This window comes from Carcharhinus amblyrhynchos, chromosome 4 (assembly GCF_965287045.1).
Source record: "Carcharhinus amblyrhynchos chromosome 4, sCarAmb.v2.hapA, whole genome shotgun sequence".
Taxonomy (NCBI): domain Eukaryota; kingdom Metazoa; phylum Chordata; class Chondrichthyes; order Carcharhiniformes; family Carcharhinidae; genus Carcharhinus; species Carcharhinus amblyrhynchos.
Window position 1 is genome coordinate 60,481,592 of NC_137327.1, and position 17,715 is coordinate 60,499,306.

The 17,715-nt window shown below is 44.4% G+C and overlaps 1 protein-coding gene across 4 annotated transcripts in view; it reads right to left on the reverse strand.

The window, feature by feature from the left end:
* The window catches only part of fcsk (fucose kinase), a 376,885-nt gene that overhangs the window by 69,923 nt on the left and 289,247 nt on the right, over positions 1-17,715 (reverse strand). For all 4 annotated transcript variants that reach the window (XM_080187245.1, XM_080187243.1, XM_080187244.1 and 1 more), the window contains one exon: positions 2,792-2,872. In XM_080187245.1, the coding sequence (XP_080043371.1) occupies positions 2,792-2,872 (81 nt within the window). The remainder of the gene's footprint in view (positions 1-2,791; positions 2,873-17,715) is intronic.

Here is a 17,715-nt window from a genome sequence, read left to right on the forward strand (position 1 = left end):
TCCAATTGAGCACTGAGGAAGGGTCATTCAGACTTGAAAAGTTGGCTCTCTCTCCAGATACTTTTCTACCTGCTGAGATTTTCCAGCATTTTCTGTTTTTGCAACTACAACACCAACATGTATTTGTCACACCTTTAATAAGATAAAATGGCCCAGGCATTTCACAGGAGTGTAATTTGGACAATGAACCAAATAAAGAGGCATTAGGAGTGATGACCAAAGAAGTCGGTTTTGAACAGTATTTTGAAGCAGCAGAGAGGCAGACAACTGGAGGGAAGAAACTCCAGACCCTAGAGCCTAGGCTACTGAGGTAGAGGCATCAATGGTGGAATCAAAGATGTTTAAGAGGCCTGAATTTGAGGGGCACTCAATTCTCAACAGGTACGTAGGGCTGGAGGAGATTACATAGAAAAGGAGGGACGAGGCCTTGGAGGGAGTTAAAAGCAAGTTTGAGAATTTAAAATTTCTAGATTCTATTCTCATCAGTGCCTGGATGACAAAGATGTAATATATTATAGTTGGTGTACGTTATGTTGGAACATTGTCCCTATAAGATGCAAGTCATGTGAGCACTGGCAACATCATTAGCCATGTTCTAGGTGTTTAGTTTCAGCCTTGAATGGAGCCTTACACTGAGCACAACTCTGAATAAAACCTCCCTGTTGAGGACAGCAAACCAGGAGTTGCATGTTCTTTGATGCTGACTGTGGCCTGTTAATTTGTCCAGTACAGAATAGCAGGGCCAATGGAATTGGCATCAACACCTCTCCAGCATATGTATGATCAGGTGAGGATACAAAGTACAATTTTGATTCCCTCCAAAGTTGAATAGCTTGCTAACCATTGATGCCATAAATGAAGGACGGCCACTTGGCCAAGGTACTGAAGGGTTATGAGTACCCATAGAACCACAAATGAAGAAAAAGTCATTACTTTGTGTGGAGGAAGGCTAAAAAGATGATGAAAAAATAAGATTTACAATTGGAATGAGAACTTTCGAGGCAATATTATTGCTGTCAAAATATAACTGTAACTTCTCATTTGTTCCTTAGCCCTGTGTGTGAGGAAACAATCTATTGCTGATATTGTTCTTTTAGCGATGCTATTTGTCAACACAGTGACAAGTTATTTCAGAAAATTCCAACAAAACTTGACAGAACAACATACCGGGAGTCTCATCCCTGTGACATAGACAAAGAAACATATTAGCCACAGTTCAGCTATCTTTCAGCCTTCTACATTCCAATTTGTATGTTTGTTTTGCAATTAGTTTGAAAATCTGTCACTGAGTTAGGGGCACAATTCAGTATGCTGAATCTCTGCAGCTCCTGCTTAAATAGTGAACTATTGATTTAAAAAAAGCATTCCTTTTAACAAAATAATGCAAATCCCTGATGTGCAGCTTGAATGAAATAAATAGAATTCTTTTTAAGTTATTAAGTGCCAATCTTCCTTTGGGAACAGTCAAAAAGATTTTTTTTTGCTATCTCTTCACTTTATTAACAGTATATAAGGGCCTACAATTGAAGAATGCAAATTATCTGAACTTTTGCCCATTTCCCTTTCTGCTCTCTGGCATCTCAGCAGTGCTCTTCATGTACCTTATCGTTCTTTTTCTAGTGTGCTTGCCTCAATTCTCTGTTTGTGCTGTGGTTCAAAGGTGGGAATTCTCATACCGAGCCACGGCTGAATCTCTAGGTTCTGTGGCTGTTTTAAAAGTTTCAGGTACACAATCATATTAATTAAATTCAGTGTTTGCTGTCACCACAACATCAAATATTTAACATGTTACCTCTGTTATTTTCAAATCAGCAAATGAACATATTTAAAATAATCACTGGTTTTCTTAAGATCATAAAATCCCTATGTTGCAGAAGGAGGCCGTTCGGTAAATCAAGCCTGCATCGGCAACAATCCCATCCCATACATTTACCCTACTAATTCTCCTGACAGGAAGGGGAAATTTAGCATGGCCAATCAACCTAACCCACACATTTTTGGACTGTGGGAGGAAACCAAGCACCTGAGAGGAACCCATGCCGACTCGAGGAAAAAGTGCAAACTCCACATCGTGACCTGAGGCCACAATTGATCCTGGGTCCCTAGCAGTGCTAACCACTGTTCCACGGTTTCCCTTTGCCACTCACACTCCAAATCTATGTGGCTACAGCTCTCCCCCTTTTTGTCTTCCTTTTCTCATGCCCATCTCTTTTGTTCACTTTTTCTATTCCTCTTCTTCTTTGTACTTACATCTTTCAAACTTGTGAAGCCCGCAGATCGCCATATACGTCTCATCAATTTTTGTATTGAGCAAAAAGAGAAATTATCAATGGTATCGAAGAATACATGTTTTCTCTCTAGCACCCAGATTTCGTTGTAAATTGAAAAACTGTTGTAGCACTGGTGCTAGATAATGGGAAGGAGGATTTGAAATGCGGTCAAAGAGGACAGTTTCTGGGAGACTTGAAAGTGGGGAAAGTGGGAAGGTGGTCTGATTTGGGGAAGGAGTTTCACAAGGCAGAGACACAACTGAACACATATGAATAGAATATGGAATGCACTGCCAGACAGGGTGGTGAATACACATTCAACACTAACTTATTCAAAATAGAACTGAATAAATAAAGGAGAAAAATCTGGGGAAAAAAAGCTGTGGATCACTCTTCGAAGAGCTAGTGCAGACTTGATGAGCTAAGTGGTGGTCTTCTGCATTGTGCTATTTTATTCTTATATCATACTAATCAATCTAAGAGAAGGATAGCAAAGAGAACAAGGAGTTTTTCCCACATACCAGTGGAACTCTGCCATCCTGTAGTGCACATTCCTTTATCCTCTCTTCTGTCCCTTTGTAGATAATATCACATACGTAACCCTGGAAAGAAAAGTGGAATCCATTACTACACATCACAGTCCCAGGCAAGGTCACTCACGTACAGCAGCCCTTCTCATACCAGCACCGCTTTGTTCAGACAACAGGAGATTATGGTCTAGCTCATCCTGCTTACATCTCCGGCATAGAAAATTGACTCGACAGTCCTGAGGTGGAGAAAAAGCAGCAATGCCATGAACCAAATTCCGGTACTGATTTTCCACAGCAAAACCTCATTCCCTCTGGACTCGAACATCAGGTCCTTAATATGGACTCTGAACCCCATGAAGTCTCATGGCACCAGGTCAAACATGGGCAATGAAACTTCCTGCTGATTACTACACACTGTCCCCCTGCTTAGCTGATGAATCAGTACTCCTCCATGTTGAACACCCTTTGAGGACGCTAAGGGTGCAGAATGTACTCTGGGTGTGGGGACTTCAATGTCCATCACTGCGAGTGGCTTGATAGTACCACCACAGACTGAGCTGGCTGGGTCCTAAAAGACACAGCTACAAGACCGGGACTGCTGCAGGTGATGAGGGAACTGACAAGAGGGAGAAACATACTTGATCTCATCCTCACTAACCTGCCTGGCTCAGTTTCAAATGGTTTTCTTCTGGTGGACTGCTCAGCATTCACTAGCTGCTATTCCTTGGTGGTATCTCTCCTTGAGACACCCAAAAACCAAATTCAGTATCACTTTACTTTAGAGAAAACGCATGCATTGCTAAATTCAGTTCCCCATCGGTCTGGCAGGATTTCTTATTGAAGAGTTTCAAACTTTCTGCCTGCATTCTCTGATGTAGTCAGCTCTGATTTAGCTGACTGCACTTCCGTGTTTCCCTCTGGACCCATGTTGCTAGCCAACAATAGTCATGATGTAGAGATGTCGGCATTGAACTGGGGTAAACACAGTAAGAAGTCTCACAACACTAGATTATAGTCCAACCAGTTTATTTGATAGTTAATCTCACAAGCTTTTGGAAATAGTGTCCCTTCGTCAGGTGTGTGGAAGGTTCCACACGCCTGACGAAGGAGCACCGTTTCTGAAAGCTTGTGGGATTACTATCAAATAAACTGGTTGGACTATAACCTGGTCTTGAGAGACTTATTACTGTGTTAGCCAACAGTACAGTTTTTTTCTACTTTTTTTTTAATAACTTCACTGAACTACTCACTTCTTGGTTTCACTTCACTTCAAGAGTTGTAAAACTTCATATACAAACTAGACCCTAGAATTCCTGGCACATAGCTGCTAAAAAGCATCTAAATGGAAGGTGGGGACCGAATGCCTCAGCCTCTCAATCTGCATAACAGGTTTGAGGTTCTTGCTTCCAGTGTGGACAAGAACGAGGGCTGTGAGGTAGGTGAGCAAACTGCACACACAGAACATTGACAAAGGGAAGGTGAAAAGGAATGGAGTGGTAATTGGGGATAGTGTGGTTAAGGGTATTGACACTGTCCTTTGTCACAATGACAAAGAGCACAGAAGGGTGAGTTGTCTGCCTGGTGCTCGGGTCCAGGATGTCGCATCTGGGCCGCAGAGGAACCTGGTGTGGGAGGGTGAGAATCCGGTCGTTGTGGTACATGTGGGTGCCAATGACATAGGCAAAATGCGAACTGAGGATCTGGGGAAGGAGTATGAAAAGCTGGGAATGGAATTAAGAAGTAGAACCGACAAGGTGGTTATCTCTGGATTACTACCTGAACCGTATGCAGATGGGCGTAGGGTAGATAGGATTAAAGAGGTGAATGGGTGGCTCAGGGATTGGTGAGGGAGGAATGGGTTTGAATTTACGGGGCATTGGCACCAGTATTGGGGTAGGTGGGACCTGTTCAGGTGGGATGGTGTTGGTCTGAACTGTGCTGGGACCACAGTCCTGGCGAATCGTGTAAATAGGACTGTAGACAAGGATGTCCCAATAATAAAGGGAGTAGGGTGCGTGAGTAAGGTTGGTAGCATTCCTGCAAATAGGGTACAGGTGAAGGCTGGGATGAAGGCACTTTATCTGAACGCACGAAGCATTCAGAATAAAGTGAATGAGCTGGTGGCGCAGATCAGCACAAATGGATATGATCTGGTGGCCATTACAGAGACGTGGCTGCAAGGTGACAGGGACTGGGAGCTGAATGTCCTGGGGTATCAAGTGTTTAGGAAGGATAGACGGGAGGAAAAAGGGGGGGGGGCGTAGCCCTGCTGATTAAGGATAGCATCAGGGTGGTAGCAAGGGAAGATACAGGAGCCAAAGAGCAGAATGTGGAATCGTTGTGGGTAGAGATTAGGAGCAGCAAAGGGAGGAAGAAGCAGGTGGGTGTTGTCTATAGGCCCCCAAATAATGATCTGGAGGTGGGGCGGGCTATAAATGTGCAAATAAGTGCAGCGTGCAGGAATGGAACGGCGATAATTATGGGGGATTTCAATCTACATATTGATTGGTCGACCCATGTTGGACGCGGGGGGCTCGAGGAAGAGTTCTTGGAATGCTGCCGGGATAGTTTCCTTGAACAGTGTGTGCTGGAGCCGACGAGGGAGCGATCTATCTTGGATCTGGTGTTATGTAATGAGGCAGGTAGAATTAGGGATCTTGTGGTGAAGGATCCTCTTGGGAAGAGTGACCATTGTATGGTGGAGTTTTTGATGCAGACGGAGAAGGAGAAAGTGGGTTCCCGGACCCGTGTCCTTTGTTTGAACAGAGGGGAGTGCGATAGGATGAGAGAGGAATTGGCGAATGTTGATTGGGGGAGCACATTGGAAGGTAGGTCTGCTGACGAACAGTGAAGGACCTTTAAGGAGGTCTTTCTTGGTGCTCAGCAGAAATTTATTCTGATGGTTAAAAAGGATCGTAGGAGGAGAGATAATCAGCCGTGGATAACGAAGGAAGTAAAGTACTAAATTAATAGCTGATGCGTTTAGATTGGCTAAGAGTAGTGGGCGAGAAGAGGATTGGGAGAGGTTTAAATATCAGCAAAGAATGACAAAAAGTTGATAAAGAAAGGAAGGATAAACTATGGTGCTGGGCTAGCGCTAAATATAAAAAAGGATAGTAAGAGTTTTTATAAATATATAAAAAGGAAGAGGCTGGCTAGGGTGAACGTTGGACCCTTAGAGGATGAGAGGGGGGACTTAGTGGTGGGGGATGAGGAAATGGCTGAGGCCTTGAATAACTTCTTTGCTTCGGTCTTCACGGAGGAGGACGTGAATAGTTTGCTGGGTGTTAACGATGGAAAGACGGTAGGAGTGGAGGGCCTGAATGACATTATTGTTACTAGAGAAGCAGTGCTAGACAGACTAGAGGGAGTGACTGTGGACAAGTCCCCAGGACCTTGAATGCATCCAAGGGTTCTGAAAGAAATGGCGGAGGTGATAGTGGATGCCTTGGTGATTATTTTTCAAACCTCGCTGGATTCCAGGGAAGTGCCGGAAGATTGGAAAACGGCTAATGTTACGCCGTTGTTTAAAAAGGGTGCCAGGCAAAAGGCAGGGAATTATAGGCCAGTTAGTTTAACGTCTGTTGTAGGTAAAATGCTTGAATCCATAATCAAGGAGAAAATAGCGAGGCATCTCGAGGACAATTGTTTGATAGAGCAGACGCAGCACGGTTTCGTTAAAGGGAAGTCATGTCTGACGAATTTATTGGAATTCTATGAGGATGTGTCTCGTGCGGTGGATAGAGGAGAACCGGTGGATGTGGTGTTTCTTGATTTTCAGAAGGCGTTTGATAAGGTGCCGCACAAGAGGTTGTTACAGAAGGTTAGGGGGCATGGAGTTGGGGGTAGGGTGTTAGCGTGGATAGGGGATTGGCTGTCAAATAGGAGGCAGAGAGTGGGTGTCAATGGGTGCTATTCGGATTGGCGGTTGGTGACTAGTGGAGTGCCCCAGGGGTTGGTGCTGGGGCCTCAGCTATTTACCATTTATATAGATGATCTGGAGGAGGGAACCGAGCGTAAGGTGTCAAAATTTGCTGATGACACAAAGATTGGTGGAACGGCAAATTGTGCGGAGGGTGTGGAAAGTCTGCAGAAGGATCTAGATAGGCTGGGCGAATGGGCGAGGAACTGGCAAATGGAATTTAATGTTGGCAAGTGTGAGGTGGTCCACTTTGGTAGGAATAATGGTAGGAAGGACTACTACTTACATGGCGAAAAGCTGCAGCATGCTATAGTGCAGAGGGACCTTGGGGTCCTTGTGCATGAGTCGCAAAAACCCAGCCTGCAGGTGGTCAGGAAAGCAAATGGGATGCGAGGGGGATTGAATATAAAAGTAGGGAGGTCTTGCTGCAACTGTACAGGGCGCTGGTGAGGCCGCAGCTGGAGTACTGTGTGAAGTTTTGGTCGCTGCACTTACGCAAGGATATTTAGGTTCACTAGGCTGATACCGGAGTTGAGGGGGTTGAGCTATGAGGAGAGGCTGAATAAACTAGGCTTGTACTCGTTAGAGTTTAGAAGGATGAGGGGAGATCTCACTGAGACGTACAAGATGATGAATGGGATGGACAGGATAGAGGTGGAGAGGCTCTTTCTGCTCAGAAAGGACAGTAGGACTAGAGAGCACAGCCTCAAGATAAGGGGGAGGGGGCAGTTTAGAACGGAGTTGAGGAGGAACTTCTTCACTCAAAGGGTGGTGAATCTCTGGAATTCCCTGCCCGTTGAAGTGGTGGAGGCTGCCTCGCTAAATATATTTAAGACGCAGGTAGATAGGTTTTTGATAGGCAAGGGGATTAAGGGTTATGGGGAGAAGGCGGGAAAGTGGAACTGAGCCACTTCAGATCAGCCATGATCTTATTGAATGGCGGGGCAGGCTCAAGGGGCTAGATGGCCTACTCCTGCTTCTATTTCTTATGTTCTTATGTAAATGAACCTACGTTTCACATTTCTGAACACATATATACAAAATATAAATTAAACTTAAAGCTATACATTGTTCTGAACACTGTGGTCGCCTGCACTGTTCCAAAAGAATTTTTCTTGCGGAGGGAAACCTTGTTCTAATGTTGCAGTTGTATAGAACGTTGGTTAGGCCACATTTAGGGTACTGCGTCCAGTTCTGGTCGCCTTACTACCGGAAGGACGTGGAGACTCTGGAGAGAGTGCAGAGGAGGTTTACCAGGATGTTGCCTGGTATGGAAGGACTGGGTTATGAGGAAAGATTGAACAAATTGGGGCTGTTTTCCCTTGAAAGACGGCGACTGAGGGGGGATCTAATAGAGGTATATAAGATTATGAAGGGTATAGATAGAGTAAACAGAGGTAAGCTATTTCCTATGTTAGAGACACACAGTACGAGGGGCCATGGGCTTAAGGTGAGGGGGAGAGGTATAACACAGATATTAGAGGGAGGTTTTTCACACAGAGGGTAGTGGGGTTATGGAATGCTCTGCCAAACAAGGTGGTGGAGGCAGGCATGCTGGAGTTGTTGAAGAGTAACTTACACAGGCACACGCGTGGGTTGGAGATGGGAGGATATAGGAGATTGTTTCAAATAAGGTTCATTAGCATTGGGACATCCCTGGTAAAGTAAAAGGATATGGTATAATAATAATGTTTTTTCTCTTTTAATTCACAGGTTTTAAGTCGGTCCGCCTTGTTGTCCAACGAGGGGCATACACGTGATGGGTCGTACTTGGGCTGCTCTTGAATGTTTGACATTGGCCTAGTGCTTCATGTCATTAGTGTGTGCTTAAACTGGACCAGATGCTAGGCAACACGACAGCTCAGTGACTATCACTGTTTGCTGTGCAGACACATGGATTTGGGCCATGTCTGTGGGAGTTTGTGCATTCTCCCCGTGCTTGTGTGGTTTTCTCCGCGTGCTCCAGTTTCCTCCCACACCCCAAAGCTGTGCTATTAGGCTGATTGGAAGTAATAAAATGTCCCTAAATTAGTTTCCCTCAATGTGGATTGCCATAAAACAATAGATAAGGGTCATGGGTGGAGGGGGAGACCGGTAATGTTAAAATGGCGGCGTGGGCTCGTTGGGCCGAAGGGCCTGTTTCCCGGGCTGTTTTTGTTCTTTTGTTCTGTTCTTTTGACTAGGCACTTAACAGCTTTCCAAACTAAATACTGAGTTCAATAAGATCTGATCACAACCATTCCTCTCAATTCTTTTGAACACTGGATTCTGGTATGGACTCAGCTTTGGTTTCTTTTCTCATTCTCAGCCTTATTCTTTCCATCATTTACTCTCTTCCACTTTGCACCCTATCACAGACATTTCCTTTGGTTCTTTCCCTTCCTCAGTACTTGTTTAAAAAGTATTACATCTCAAACTTTTGCCAGCTCTGACGATGAAAGATTATAGACCGATTTGACAGGGGGATGTTGGGTGAAATTTAACTTTTTGATCTGGCTGCAGTTGAAGGTGGAGGGACAGTGCATGGGAAACCTAAAAGTAAGAGATATCCCCTGCCCCCTCCCACCAACACACCATTCGCTTTGTCATTTTAACTCCATGATAAGTGTGTGATGGTCACTAACATATATCTCGCTCTGAAGACACCCTGATTGACAGCTTGGTTTCCACAGGGAATGCTGGAGAAGAGGCTGAAGGATTAGGCAAGTCTGAGCTCCAGCTGGAGCGGTGGTAGTGGAGGATGGTAACACAAGAGAGTTGAGTGGGAAGGGTGGTCACTGATCCAGTGGATAGGGGGTGGGGTTAGGCTGGAGACCTCTGGGGAGGAGGTGGTCCAATCTCATTATCTGGGATCATCTCAGAGAAATGGTATAGTTTGAACCTTTGGGCTGGGAATTTGGAGACCTCAGTAGGGTGTTGGAACAAAGGACTGGATGAAGCAGTCCTCACCTCCGTGTTGCTACCTGGTTTTCTGAGGCTTGGGAAATCCTGATGCCTGGAGTTAAATTTAAAATGTTGTAATATTTAAATTGCCAAACCACCTCATGAAAGCAAGTTATAGGATTCCCAGCTCCCTGCATCCCATCTCTGATAAAACTGAAAGTGGGTAGATTGAAGCTGGGGTAGGGCCTGGACTCAAATTTTTAACACTTTTACCCTTTTGCCTGATCCAAACCAGCCCACCTTTTGGTATAAAAATCCCCCTCTCATAAACTCTGTTTCTCTCTTCACAGATGCTGCCTGACTTGCTGAGCATCTTCAGCACTGTTTCATTTTATTTCAGATTTCCAGAATCTTTATTTATACAAATGTTTTTAATGTAATAAAACACCTCAGGGCACTTCAAAGGAACATAATTAGTCAAAATTTGACATTGGCCCTATTTCCTTAATGATGTACAGACCCACAGCACCTGCAGGTCTCTAATATGTCACTCAAGTTACTTTTCTTTGTATGTTAAGACTTTGACAGCGATGATGGGACAGCTTTTTTATTATTTGTTCATCAATGCCTGGGCCAACATTTACTGCCCATTGCTAGGGACATTTAAGAGTCACATGTAGGTCAGACCAGGTAAGGACAATAGATTTCGTTCCGCAAACCAGATGGGTTTTTTATGACAATCGATAACGACCATTATCAGACTTTTAAGTGCAAATTTTTTATGTGTGGTACCGCAGAGGGATGCTAACCTGCATCCCCAGAGCATTACCCTGGATCTTTGGAGTACTAGTTCAGTGACAGTACCACAACACCACCATGGTTATATAATCCATGGTTATTCACCATGGAGTATATAATCACGTTTGATCTTGTTCGCCAAACAATGCTGCACTTTTTTGAAGACATTATTGATTAGCAAGGAGGAACATCGGATGAGTTTTCCACTTTACCCCTTATAATTTGGGCATATGGAGTCTCATTTTTTTGCTGCTGATGCCAATTTGACTGCGATGAATTTACTAAGCACATATAGATGGATCAAGAACTCCCCACGCATCAGGCAATTTGTATGAAATTCCTTTTAAAAATATCTTTATAAATAAAATATGTAGAGGGAACCAAGATGAGAAAGAAACAAGATGATGCAGGACTGGAAGTGAGAGCACGGGGAAGTGAGAGCACGGGAGAGTGAGAGAGTGCATGCGTGTGAGTGAAACATAATAAATAAGGTTGGTGAGCTGCAGGCACATACAGGATTATGGCATAGTTATAATAATAACGGAACCATAGCTCATACAGTGGCATGAATAGGTAGAACACATTCCCCACAACAATGTAGTAGAAATATGGATGGACAAAAAGGGACAATGACATTACGATTAAAGATTTGTTACAGCTCTAGAAAAGGATTATATGCTTGAGGATTCAAAGAGAGGAAGATAATTGGATAAGGCTGGTAATTGGGTGAAAGAATCATGATGCATGATTAATCCATGTCCATTTGTAGCAATGCAAGGAGCACACAAACTTCATGCTGATCGCTAATTAAAATGACAGCGGCGTGCAGCCCAGCACTAAGAGAGCTGCTGAGTAGCTGCACACATCAGCAGGGGATCCAAATTTGTGCAAAGCTAACACCACTTAAAGCCAGCCTGCGCCACTGAAAAGCTGAGATACATTCTGACTGCAGTAGGCACAGGAACAGATTCAGGAAGAGTCTTGGAACAGAAAGAGGGCTAGAAATGGTGGAACAGGCCTGAAGATTCTCCAATGCAGCACTGAGTGACGCCTTGATGGTGCAGAAGGTGGATAGGAGTTGAGAGATCCATTTCCTTAAGGGCAGACAGACATTATGAAGACTGTGGGAGCAGACAGCAGTTGTGGTTGATGACTTCAGTGTTGCCTGAGGACCTGGAGGCAATGGATGCCTCATTTGCTTCTCTCTATTCAGAGAGCGCACACTGAACTTCCCTCTCCTGGCCTGAGTTGAGTTTGTCACCTTTCTAATGCAGTAGTGAATAGTGAAACAGAAGATAGTGCATATGTCCCTGCTCCAGCCTGGAAAGTTCCTGATATGAAGAAATTCTTTCACAACCCTTGTCCTGTTCTGCTGTGGCAGATCTTGCTGCAAGTGGTGACAGTTTCCTGTGAGCACAGACATACACGCTGACCCTGGCACAGGTGGAGGTAAGAGAAGTGCTCCTGGAAGACCTTAAGCAGGTAAGGCCTCTCCCTCTTCTTCTAACTGTGACAGTTTATCCTCTTTGTTGATGCTACTGATTTAACTACCTCTTGTGTTGCAACCCAAGGGAAATCGCAGCAATGACACCCATGATAGGGTGTAAGTGGCATGATCAAAATGCTTGCAGCGACAACCAAGGCCTTCTTCATGTCCAGTACATGCACTGTTGATTTCACCAACTTTACACAGCTCTTCAAAACACCAAGCACTTCCATAAACTCAAAGAGAGCCAGTAAATATTAATCAGCAACCACCATGCAAGTTGCAGATGATCCCTTTAAACAACACTAATTTGGAAGGATTGAGGGGTCTTTCTAGCTAAGGCATTAGCTGGAGCATTGAGGTCAAAAAATGGCAACACAAACATCTGAATGGTGCCACAATCTGCCTACTCTGCACTTATACCAATGGCATGCACTCACCAGGGCTGGGATTTCCATTCATCAGGAGGGTGAAAACATGCTTTGATATTAGTGTCCCTGGATAGCATGTCAGTGACTCAGTGTCTATGCCTCCCGCTAATGCTTGATGCCACTAACACGGCGTCAAATTCATTGCCAAATTAGGGCAACTATTTCAGAAGATTGTGGTGGATGAGCAACACAGTTGCAACATGGGGTCAGGACCTGGAAATTAACTGGGCGTTAGGTTCTTGACCCGGTACTGAAAATCTAGCCCTGAGGTGTGTGCAAGCAACATGGGTGCCATTTTGGTACCAAAATAACATGCAATGTCAAGTGGGGCATGACAGCATTTATATCTGTTGCAAATGTTTAAATCTTTAAGTATTTAACTCATTGATCAATGGATTCCAGGAGCAGTACATTCCTTTATAAAATGAGAACAAGCCAGTCAGTGATGATACACCATGGAGCAACAAAAAAAAGGTAAAACTGAAAGTAAGGAAAAATACATAGACTGAATATGTAAAAAATAAATGAGAGGATGATAAAAGGAATACAGAAGTTAGGAAAGAAGCAATGAGAAAGGCAGAACAATGGAACTAAAATCTTGATAAGATAGGTCCAAGTAAATCAGGGGCAATAACAGTGAAATGACTGAAATAGTAATGAATTACTTTAACTTGGGTTTTACCTGAGATAGTAACAAATTGTGCATAAAATTACAAGAGAATCAAAAAAGACACAATGACATTTAAGATAAATTAAGCAAAAATTGTGAGGGGGAAATCCATAGTCCGAATTGATTGCGTCTGTGTATATTAAAAGAGTAAGAAGTCTCACAATACCAGATTAAAGTCCAACGGATTTATTTGGTAGCACCAGCCATTAGCTTTTAGAGCGCTGCCCCTTCATCAGGTGAGTGGGATTTCAATTCACAAACAGGGCATCTAAAGACACAAATTCAATTTACAAAATAATGGTTGGAATGCAAATCTTTACAGGTAATCAAGTCTTAAAGGTATAGACAATGTGAATGGAGAGAGGGTTTAAGCACAGGTTAAAGAGATGTGTATTGTCTCCAGCCAGGACAGTTATTGAGATTTTGCAAGCCCAGGCAAGTCGTGAGGGTTACAGATAGCGTGACATGAACCCAAGATCCCAGGTGAGGCCATCCTCATGTGTGCGGAACTTATCTACCAGTTTCTGCTCAGTGACTCTGCTTTGTCGTGTGTCGTGAAGGCCATCTTGGAGAATGCTTACCTGAAGATCAGAGGCTGAATGCCCACAACCGCTGAAGTGTTTCCTAACAGGAAAAGAACACTTTTGCCTGGTGATTGTTGAGCTGTGTTCATTCATCCATTGTCGTAGTGTCTGCATGGTCTTCCCAATTACCATGCTTTGGGATATCCTTTCCTGCAGTGTATCAGGTGGACAACATTGGCCAAGTTGCAAGTGTATGTACCATATACCCGGTGGATGGTGTTCTCATGTGAGACGATGGCATCCGTGTCTTGCAGAGGTTGCTGTGACAGAGTTGTGTGGTGTCATGGTCATTGTTCTCCTTGAAGGCTGGCTACTTTGCTGCAGACAATGGTCTGTTTGAGATTGTGCCATTGTTTGAAGGCAAGAAATAGGGGTGTGGGGATGGCCTTGGTGAGGTGGTTTTTTTCATTGATGACATGTTGAAGGCTCCGGAGAAGCTTCTTCTTGTTGTAGCTTCTCCACTTCGGGGAAGTACTGGATGACGAAGGGTACCCTGTCCGCCGTATCCTGTGCTTGTCTTCTGAGGAGATCGATGCGGTTTTTCGCTGTGGCGTGCCGGAAGGCCGCTGCTCTCAACTTCACATGTATGCCCAAGCTGTCAGGAGGTGCGTCAATGCCAGATTCACCAGCTGCACTCACAAGACAGCCCCGAACATCATGCAAGCACAATGCAACGCCATCTGCGCTCTCAAGACCAACCGCAACATTGTCATCAAACCAGCAGACAAAGGAGGGGCCATTGTCATACTGAACAGAATGGATTACTACAAAGAAGCTTACCGACAACTGAACAATGAGGAACACTACAGACAGTTACTCGCAGATCTGACCAAAGAACACACCCGTCAACTCAACAAACTGATCAAGACCTTTGATCTGGACCTTCAGAGCAACCTCCGTACTCTCATCCCACGTTATCCCCAAGTTGGAGATCTCTACTGCCTCCTGAAGATACACAAGGCAAACACGTCCCATCGTATTGGGCAATGGGACCCTGTGCGAGAACCTCTCCGGCTACGTCGAGGACATCCTGAGACCCGTTTTAAAGAACCCCCAGCTTTTGTCGTGATACTACGGACTTCCTACAGAAATTCAGCACCACACGGAGCAGTTGAACCAGGAACACTCCTCATCACAATGGATGTCTCGGCACTCTACACCAGCATCCCCCACCACGATGGCATTGCTGCAACTGCCTCAGAACCCAACGCCGACAACAGTCAATCTCCAAATGCAATTTTACAACTCATCCACTTCATCCTGGACCACAATGTTTTCACTTCAACAACCAGATCTTCATCCAGACATACGGAACAGCCATGGGAAACAAATTCGCACCTCAATATGCCAACACCTTCATGCACAGATTCGAACAAGATCTCTTCACCACACAGAACTTTCAACCGATGTATCTAGTGTATAGCATCGATGACATTTTCTTCCTTTGGACTCAAAGTGAACAATCACTTGTTCTCTGGAGCCTTCAACATGTCATTGATGAAGACGAACATCTTGCCAAGGCCATCCCCACACCCCCACTTCTTGCCTTCAAACAACTGCACAACCTCAAACAGACCATTGTCTGCAGCAAACTACTCAGCCTTCAAGAAAACAGTGACCACAACACCACACAACCCTGCCATAGCAACCTCTGCAAGACACGGATGCCATCATCTCATGTGAGAACACCATCACCAGGGACATGGTACATATCCTTGCAACTCGGCCAATGTCACAATAATGGATGAATGAACATCGCTCAACAATCACCAGGCAAGACTGTTCTCTTCCTGTTGGGGAACATTTCAGCAGTCACGGGCATTTGGCCTCTGATCTGTGGGTAAGTGTTCTCCAAGGTGGCCTTCACGACAAATGACAAAGTAGAGTCGCTGAGCAGAAACTGATAGACAAGTTCTGCACACGAGGACGGCCTCAACCAGGATCCTGGGTTCAAGTCACACTATCTGTAACCCCAACGACTTGCCTGGGCTTGCAAAATCTCACTAACTGTCCTGTCTGGAGACAATACACATCTCTTTAACCTGTGCTTAATGCTCTCTCCACTCACATTGTCTGTACCTTTAATTCTTGATTACCTGTAAAGATTTGCATTCTAACCATTATTTTGTAAATTGAGTTTGTGTCGTTATATGTCCTGTTTGTGAACTGAAATCCCACACACCTGATGAAGGGGCAGCGCTCCGAAAGCTAGTGGTTTTTGCTACCAAATAAACTTGTTGGACTTTAACCTGGTGTTCTGAGACTTCTTACTGTGTTTACCCCAGTCAAATGCTGGAATCTCCACATGATATTAAAAGACTTTATGGAAAAGATAGCTGGCATCTTATATAGACTGGTACAGTGGCTCAAATCTAGCTAACTGAAAACCAGTAGTGTCTGAAAACTGAACATTTTTATAAATAGGCCACAGAAGCATTTTAACTGCTATAAAATGAGTGAAAAAATTCACTGGCTTCTTCATGATGGTAAAGCATCTGTGTGGTGGTGTGTGCACCTGTCATTTCCCACACTCTGAGTGGTTGGAGTGAGCCTTGACCGCACCCAGCCCAGCTCAAAACGTTTGGGGAGTTGCATTTCTATCTTGAGTGTTTGTCCAGTATTTTAATGACCCAAAGTTCTTTGATAAGGTCAAAACTATCTTGCTTCAGTGTGTTTCCTTAGACTTGATTACTACCAAGACTTGATCACTATCCAACTTTATCTAATTACATTACAGATTGTGCAATACTTTAAATTTGTTTCTGAAAACCGGCAAGATCTGAAGTTTTGAGACACCTTACCTGCATATCAAAATTAATTAGAACAGGGAATACTGCTCGTAAATGGCTAATGTTATTCCTCTATTTAAAAAGAGAAATCGGATTAGTCCAGGGGACTAAAGACCAGTTATCTTATCAGTGGAAGTAACGATAAGAACATAAGACATAGGAGCAGGAGTAGGCCATCTAGCCCTTCGAGCCTGCCCTGCCATTCAATAAGATCATGGCTGATCTGAAGTGGCTCAGTTCCACTTTCCCGCTCTCTCCCCATAACCCTTAATTCCCTTGTCTATCAGAAATCTATCTACCCATGACTTAAATACATTCAATGAGGTAGCCTCCACTACTTCAATGGGCAGAGAATTCCAGAGATTCACCACCCTTTGAGTCAAGAAGTTCCTCCTCAACCCTGTTCTCAACTCCTCCCCCCCCCCAACTTATTTTGAGGCTGTGCCCTCTAGGTCTGTTTTCCTTTCAAAGTGGAAAGAATCTCTCTACCTCTACTCTATCTAGCCCCTTCATTATCTTGTAAGTCTCTATAAGATCCCCCCTCAGCCTTCTAAACTCCAACGAGTACAGGCCCAGTCTATTTAATCTCTCCTCATAAGCTAACCCCCTCATCTCCGGTATCAGCTTGGTGAACCTTCTCTGTACTCCCTCCAAGGCCAATATATCCTTACGCAAATAAGGGGACCATAACTGCACACAGTACTCCAGTTGCGGCCTCACCAGTGCCTTGTACAGTTGCAGCAAGACCTCCCTGCTTTTATATTCTATCCCCTTTGCGATCAAGGCCAACATTCTATTCGCCTTCTTGGGAGGTCTTGCTGCGGCTATATAGGGCATTGGTGAGGCTGCAGCTGGAGTACCTTGTGCAGTTTTGGGCGCTGTACTTACGCAAGGATATTTTGGCCTTGGAGGGAGTGCAGAGGAGGTTTACTAGGCTGATGCCGGAGTTGAGGGTGTTGAGCTATGAGGAGAGGCTGAATAAACGAGGCTTGTACTCGTTAGAGTTTAGAAGAATGAGGGGAGATCTCATTGAGACGTATAAGATGATGAATGGGATGGATAGGATAGAGGTGGAGAGACTCTTCCCGCTCAGAAAGGACAGTAGGACTAGGGGGCACAGCCTCAAGATAAAGGGGGGGCGGTTTAGAACGGAGTTGAGGAAGAATTTCTTCACTCAAAGGGTGGTGAATCTCTGGAATTCTCTGCCCGTTGAAGTGGTGGAGGCTACCTCGCTAAATATTTTTAAGACGCGGGTTGATGGGTTTTTGATAAGAGAGGGGATTAAGGGTTATGGGGAGAGGGCGGGAATGTGGAACTGAGCCATGACAGATCAGCCATGATCTTATTGAATG